Source organism: Sylvia atricapilla, chromosome 7, assembly GCF_009819655.1.
Source record: "Sylvia atricapilla isolate bSylAtr1 chromosome 7, bSylAtr1.pri, whole genome shotgun sequence".
Taxonomy (NCBI): Eukaryota; Metazoa; Chordata; class Aves; order Passeriformes; family Sylviidae; genus Sylvia; species Sylvia atricapilla.
In genome coordinates, this window is record NC_089146.1 from 29,745,273 (window position 1) to 29,753,002 (window position 7,730).

General features: G+C 62.1%; 1 protein-coding gene across 1 annotated transcript; it reads left to right on the forward strand.

Annotated features, from left to right (window-relative positions):
* Positions 1-2,254: 2,254 nt before the first annotated feature.
* Positions 2,255-6,427, forward strand: EN1 (engrailed homeobox 1). The gene is given in 3 exon segments (XM_066323128.1): positions 2,255-2,575; positions 2,577-2,919; positions 5,553-6,427. Coding segments are annotated over 3 exon segments (981 nt in total). The 3' UTR covers positions 5,870-6,427.
* Positions 6,428-7,730: the final 1,303 nt, after the last annotated feature.

A 7,730-nucleotide genomic window follows, 5' to 3' on the forward strand; every position in this document is an offset into this window, starting at 1 on the left:
GGCACCGCAGCTGAGCCCACAAGGACCCGCCGAGATACCGACACACCAGACAGAGCTATAGGTGTCTGTGCGGCCCGGGGACATGCAGGGTACATAAGCGGCACACGTGACGCGGCCCGGCCCCGCGGAGAGGCGCGGAGCATTGCGCGGGGCCCCGCGACCTGCCCGGACCCAGCGCCACCCGGCCGCCGGTTTGGGGAGGGGGTAAACGGAGAGGGTTTCGGATACGTCAGAACGACAAAACGGCCGGAATCGCCCTTCCCGCAGCCCCGGGACTCGGCCGCGGGCAGCAGAGCGGCTCCAGCCGGAGCAGGTGCCTGCGGCCGGCCGGGAAGCGCCGCTGCTCCGGGCACCCAGCCCGCCCGGCCCTCCTCCGCTGTGTAAAATGTGGGGTGTCGTGGGACCCCCATCTGCAATGCCCCTCCGTGTGAGCACCAACACTGCCCTTACCCGCAGCCACTCGGCTCCCGCGGCCGGGAGCGCCCGGGGCCGGGGCAGCAGACAGCGGCTGCGGCAGAGCCGCCCTGCCCGTGGCGCCTGGCTGCGGCCCCAGCAGTCCAGAAAACCAGAGCTGGGATCAGGGTGTTTTTATTTATTTTCTGTAAATTCATTTTTATACGGCTGCATCAATCCTGAAGAAGTGGCTTTTTCTTCCCGTCCCTTAAAATCCTTTAACTGTCTGTCTGCCTCAACGCACGTCCCGAAGTGCACGTTCCCTGCCGGGCAGAAAAATCCAAAACAAAACCAAACAAGAAAACGAGGGGTAAAAAAAAAAAAAAAAAAAAAAAAAAAAAAGCAACAAACCGAAACCAACCAACCAAACAAGCAACATCAAAAAGCAGAAAAGCAGACTACGAAACACGATACGAGTTCAGCTGTGAGCTGGAGCTGATCTGCTTTGTATTCTGAAAAATACCCCAAACCCAGTAAAGGAACAAACCAGAGAGAGGCTTCGGCCGCAAGACTAGCTCGTCCCGGCAGAGCGTCCTGCCTTTATTGCTATTTATTATTAGTAGTAGTAGTAGTGGAAATATTGTAATTTTTATTTTTCAAAACCAAAAAGGTTCGATTCCGGCCAGCCTCCACCCGGCTCACCATCTCCCCGCGCTGCCCAACGCCGCAGAACAGAAAACAACAACAACAACAAAAATAAAAATAGGGGGGAAAGCGCACAGATTTGGAGCATGGGGTGTTTATCATCGCCGGGGCAACAGGAAAGCGGCCGATGACCAAATCCCCGCCACCCGCGGCGTGGCTGGAAGTTGTTGTTTACGGGGCTAGTAGGGGGTCGGGGAGGGAGGAGGGGGGGCTCCCGGTTCACGCGCGTGGGCGCGGCGCGGTGCCCCCGCCCCGTGGCTGTCGCTGCTGCTGCCGCCGCCCGCCCCGTCCCGCCCGGTGCCGTCCGCCCCGTCCGGTCCCCACGCGGTATTTATGGCGGCGGCCCGGCGGGCGCCCATTGGGCGCGGCGCGGGGTGTCAGCGGCGGCGGCGCCGCGCCATTGGCCGCCCCCACGTGCGGGGCCACCTCACGTGCTTCCGGTGCGAGTGAAAAAAGTGTGGCTGAGGGATTTTTTAGGGAGAGTTTGGTGCACGGACCGGCGCTGTCAGAGATTTGGCCTTTTTTTTTTTTTTTTTTTTTTTTTTCCTCGCTCTCTAAAAAAAAAAAAAAAAGGGAAAAAAAAAGAATTAAAAAAAGAACCCTAAGCGGGCGCGGGCGGCGCAGCACCGGGCTGGCGGGGACGGGCTCCGGCAGCCCGCGGCGTGGGCAGAGCGGAGCGTGACAGCGGGGCAGCGCGGAGCCGCCGCGGCGGCGGCATTGGGGAGATGGGCAGATCGTGACGGGTTTTCGGGGGGCGTGTTTTTTAGGGGGGCCGTGGTGCCGCCGCACACCTTTTTGGTGTTTTTTTTTTTTTTTTTTTTTTTTTTTTTTTTTTGGGTATCTTTTTTTTTTTTTCTTTTGGTGGTGGAAATATAAGCTGATCGGGAGAAGGGGGAGAGAAGCCCTCGAGTATCTCCCAGGTTTTGGATCCATCCGTGAGACGGAGAGAAAAAAAATCTCAGCTCCAGCCCAACAAGTGGATTTTAATATTTTTCTCTTTTTTTTTCTTTTTCCTTTTTTTTTTTTTTTTTTTTTTTTTTTTTTAAATTTTTTCCTCCCCCCTTTTCCACCCCGCCACCCACCGTCAAAGTGGGGTGGGCGTAAAGTGGGTGGGTGGGGGGGAAAGAAGCAGCGATCTCCGTGGCGGGGACTGAGCATGGAAGAGCCGCCGGAGGGGCACGGCCACCGAGACGCGGCGCCCGGCCCGGCGAGCAGCGGCAGCGATGGCGAGAGCGTGCCCGTGTCCCCCAGCCCCGCGCCCGCCTCCCCCGCCGCGCCCTGCCCCCTGCCCCTGCCCCGCCGCCGCCACCCGCCGCCCCCGCCGCCGCCCCCGCCGCCCCACCGCACCACCAACTTTTTCATCGACAACATCCTGAGGCCGGACTTCGGCTGCAAGAAGGAGCCGCCCGCGCCGGCCGGCGGCGGAGGAGGAGGCAGCCGGGAGCGGGACGGAGACCGGGGGCAGAGCTCAGGTAGAGGAAAACGTCAACCCGCTGCTGGCCCGGCCGCCCAACCCGCCCGCCCTCCTCTGCCCGGACTCGAACTGCCGTCCCGACGGCTCCGCGCCGCCGCCGCCGCCCGTCGCCGCCGCCAAAGCCAGTCCCGCCGCGGCGGCAGCGGCGGCGGCGGCGTCGGGGGCGGCCAAGCCCCCCGCCGACGGGGCCGAGACTCACCCGGCGAAGTACGGGGAGCACGGCAGCCCCGCCATCCTCCTCATGGGCTCTAATAATGGAGGACCTGTTATAAAGCCCGACTCGCAACAGCCGCTGGTGTGGCCTGCCTGGGTCTACTGCACTAGGTATTCAGACAGACCGTCCTCGGGTAAGGAACCGCGGCGCATCTGGGAGCTGTTAAATCGTGACAAGGTCGCCCCCCCCCTCCACCCCCGCCCTTCTCCTTTCCCTCTTCCCCCCTTGGCTTTGGCTCCCGGCTTGTTGAGGACCCCGCGTGGGGGGGGGAGGGCGGCCTGGGTCACCCGGGGCGAGAGGAAACGCGTCCCCCCCCACCGCCACCACCCCTCCTTCCTCCTCCGAGTCTCCCGAATTTGAATGTGACGCGGGGCCCCGATTCGGCGGCGGTTCGATGCGGAGAGCCGGCGGGAGCGACCCCTTCCCGCGCCCCCCGCCCGCCCCTCCTGCCGCAGCCCCGGGTGTTCCGCAGCGCGGCGGCGCGGGGTGAGGGCTTTGCGAGAAAAAGGCAGCGGGGTCGGCCGCTCCCTTGTTCTGAGGCTTTTTTTACCCTTATTTTATTTTTTTTTCCTGGGTGCTGCTGAAGGAGCGAGGGGGCGAAGACCCGAGCCACATGCTGAGCGGCTGGTGGCGGTGCGGGGGGAGGAGATAGTGTTTTCTTGGAGGCGAAGGAAAAAGGGCTTTTTAGAAGGTGGCGGAGGGGCTGTTTAGCGGGGCCTCTGCAGCGAGCCAGGCAGGCCCTTAGGCCGCACATTATCTCCGGAGCCGGTGCTCCCTGCTGCCGTTTGGGGCCCAGCTCCGGGGTGGGGATGTGCCTCTGCCCGAGGTCGTCCCCGTGGGAGCCGCTGCCTCGGCCCTCCCGGCCCTGTTTTGCAGCCCCTTATACGTCTTTACATTCCCCAGGTGCCCTCAGGCACCCCTTCATTTATCACCGTTACTTTCTGGCTTAAATCGCCGGTTTTTTTTTAAAGAAGCGGAGGACGAGGAGATGTCCCCCAGGACACCTCTAGCCAGCAGCCAGGGGTCGGGCAGCGCGGCGCGGGGCCGGGATGGGCTCCCCTGTGCCTGCCCGGGGCCGCCTCAGTGCGCGGGGAAGGCGGCACTGCCCTGCCCCGGCCCCGCGCCGCGCTGCCCGGCCTGCTGCTCCGAGCCGGCCGTCAGTGCGGCCGAGCCCTCTCCATTTCCCGTTATTGACACGTCCAGCGACTTCAAACTCAGAAAAGCCTCTTTGATTGACTGGGGTGATTGATGGGGTGATAGAGCTGTCAGACGGCACGGCCTCGCTCACGGCCGGCCCGGCCGCGGGTGTTGTGCTGCCGGGTTCCCAGGGCCGCCGAGCTCCCGGCGTTCTGCACTTGCGCCTGAATTTGCCTTTCCTCCCCTTTCTTCGGGCAGAGGGTCATTTTTGTATGTCCTCCTCCCCGACGCTCCCTGCTCGCTGCAACCCGGAGGGGAGACGGGCGAGAGGAGGCTGGCTCGGCCGCTCTCTTTGTTGTGCTCGTAGCTGCCCGCCGACCCCGAATCGCTTCTCTCGGCTCCGGGGACGAGCGGGCTGCGGCGGTCGGAGGCGCCGGCACCCCGCTGCAAGGTGCCGAGACTAAGCGATTCACTCCCCGCGCCCTCCACCCCTCGCCGGTCCAGCCCGGGAGCATCCCCCTGGGCCCAGTCCCTCTCCCCACCGGGCCTCGTCTTTCTCCCCGGCGACAGCCGCTGCCGAGCCGGGGGGAATCCCCCCGTTCCGGGCAAAAGCTGCGCCGGGAGAAGAGCTTTTGGCCTGCTCGGCGGTAAGAAGGCCTCGCTGGCTTCAGCTCCGGCTGCTGCTGGCGGGGGGCTGCGGGCCTGGGACCGCCCGCCGAGCCCGGCAGCTGTCGGGGAATTTTCGTGGATCCCATTCTTCACGGTTCCCTCCCCGCTCCTCTTCCCCATGGCCGGGCCAGGCCGGCGGGCAGAGGACCGGGGGTGCCCTCTCCTCGGCTAGGCGCTGCCCTCAGGATGCGCCCCGGGCCCCGGTGGCTTCCCCGGCGAGCTGTGTCGCGGTTCAGCTGGCCCCTTTGCGGCCTGGGTGTGGAGCGGCGGGGCTCTGCTTTTGGCTGGGCTTGGCGGAGGGAGCTGCAAGCGGGGCCGTGGGTCCCCGGCAGGGATCGGCCGCCGGAGAGCCTTAGGCGACCCGGGCGGCGGCGGCGGGGCTGCGGAGTGGCGGCCGAGAAGGGAACCCCCGCACTGGGCTGGCTTTGCCGAGAGGGTCGTTGTCCCCCGAAATGAGACCAGGGCAGCCTTCGGCCAGTCTGCTGCTGGCGGCAGCTCCCCGGTGCCTGGCAGCGGGAGGGACCTTTGGTCCCTGCGCTGCCCGGCGGAGCTGCTGCCCGGCCGGCGGGCCCCGGTCCCGAGCCATGCAGGAGGAGACCGGCTCGGCTCGGCAGGGCGGGCGGAGCGGCGCCTCGACGTGTGCCGGGGCCGGGGGGCGACAGGGCTCCGCTCCCCTCGCCCGTGGGGCCGGCTCGGCGGGGCAGGGGCTGCGGGTGATGCTCGGGCGCGCTCGGCCCCGGCCTCCCTGTTCCTTCCCCATCCTTCCCTCCACCGCGCCGGGGCGGCGGTGCCGGGGCTGGGTGGCTGGGGGGGGACACACGGAACCAGCACAAATTCACCCGTCGGCCATTTTTCCTCGGCCGGCGGGGCGGGGGCGGCGGTCGGTCTGTCGGGCGGTCGGTCGGTCGGTCGGTCGGCGGCGCGGCCCTGCCCAGCGGCGTGTGTGTGCCCTGCCCGCAGGCCCCCGCACCAGGAAGCTGAAGAAGAAGAAGACGGAGAAGGAGGACAAGCGGCCGCGGACGGCGTTCACGGCAGAGCAGCTGCAGCGGCTGAAGGCGGAGTTCCAGGCGAACCGGTACATCACGGAGCAGCGGCGGCAGAGCCTGGCCCAGGAGCTCAGCCTCAACGAGTCCCAGATCAAGATCTGGTTCCAGAACAAACGGGCCAAAATCAAGAAGGCGACGGGCATCAAGAACGGGCTGGCGCTGCACCTCATGGCCCAGGGACTCTACAACCACTCCACCACCACGGTGCAGGACAAAGAGGAGAGCGAGTGAGGCGGGCAGCTCCAGCCCAGCCCTGCGCCGCGGCGCCGGCCCGCCGGCCGGGAGGCGGACAGGTGCGATTTAAAAGCAGATCTATTGTCTATCCATAGTATAAGGACTCCGATTAAAAAAAAATAAATATGAACACTTAAGAAAAATTATCTCTATATAGCCAAACAGCATATGACCTTGTATATATTTAATTTCAGGTAAGAAATATGTGTAGCGATCTCTATTTGCTGGACAGTTTCTCTCTTCCCGTCTCTCTGTTTCTCCTTTCTTTTGTTCGTTTGTTCGTTTTGTTTGCTTTCCTTTTTTTTTCTTTCCCTCCCCCCCGATGTCCGTTGCTCCTCTTTTACAGTAAATGTCGGACTTTTCTCATCTGTCGTTTGATCTTATTTTATTTTTTTTGTGTGTGTGAATTTCTGTCTCTCTCTTTTTTTTTTTTTTCCCCCGAGGAAAAAAAATTCTGATCCACAGACTGCGAGACTGAACCCGCCGCTACAAGCCAAAGATTTTATTATGTTCAGAAATCTGTAGTCTGAAATAAAGTGTAGACTGTGTTCAGGATCCAGGCTGGCTGTAATTCTTTATTTTAGTGTATGGATGTTTGCATGTATATATATATATATATATATATATATATAAAAAAAATATAATAAATAAATGTATATATATATATACACCATACGCTGTGTACATAATGCCATTTTGGTGGCATATTTAGGTTTTGCTTTTGATAGATCTTTTAAACGACTTATTTTTAAACTACTTATCCCTTGTTAAAAACCCTTAGTTCTTCGTTTTTTTAAAAAAATATTTTTAATTTTTCTACTCTTTAAAAAGAATTAATTCTCTTTGGAAATTGCGATCGTGCCTCGCCTTCCGCAATCCCCCTTTTAAACCAGAAATTAAAATCACCTCCTAATAATGGTGATAATATATCACGAATTCCCGCTGAAAAATTGCCTGAAACTCTCTGGACGTTTAGGGCTCCGGGATGTGTTGGAAAGATATTTGCCTGACAGCTCCTTGCCTCTCTCCGGGAGGATCTGCCCCCACACTGTTTGCAGCGAGGACCTCTCCGGAGGATCGGGCCGGAACGATCGGCGCTGCGCCGCCGCTCCCGGGAGCGCTCCCGAGGCTGGTGCCTGCCCTCCGGTCCCTCTGGCAGGGCTCGGGGTCACTTTTGCCGGGTCCGTGGGACGCGCGGGGTGGCGGAGGGCCGGCGGCACGGCGGGGCTCCCGGCCGTGGTCTCCGCTCCGCTTTTCCACCATCCCCGGCTAAAGGCTGGCCGTGCCCGGTCCCGGGTCGGCTTTCCTCGCCGCCGGCCCGGGGACACGGACTGGGCCGTGCCCATGGCCTTGTCCTCCAGCCGTCGAGGACCGCCGGGCCTGAGCCCGCGCCAGCCTTGCGTGGGGCCGAACCGAGCCGAGGGCAGGCGACGGGATTCCTCTCCTCAGTGCCCGTGATGGAACCGGGCGCCGAGGCTGGTGGAGAGCCGCTCGTCCCCCTGGACGAGGCTGTCTGTCGGCTTTCCTTCTCCTCTCTCTGCTCCTCTCTATCCCTGCCCTAGGCCCGCAGCCGGCGGGGCGAAGAGGACAAGCGAGCAGAGCTGGATCCAGGGGACCCTTTCTCCTGCATCCCCCCGGAGGATGGGGCGATGCCGAGGCCATGCCCAGGTCAGTGGGACCGGGGGACAGAAGGGGGCAAGCAGCAGCACTCCCGGTCGGCGCAGCCTGCAGCTCCCCCCTCCTCGTCCCGTCAGAGGCATTTGGGGGTTTCCGTCTGTTTGAGAAGGGGAGAGGTGGGGAAGCGGGAGACGGGTTCTGCCATTGTCGTGCTTTTTAACTCCTCCTGCTTAGAGCTGCG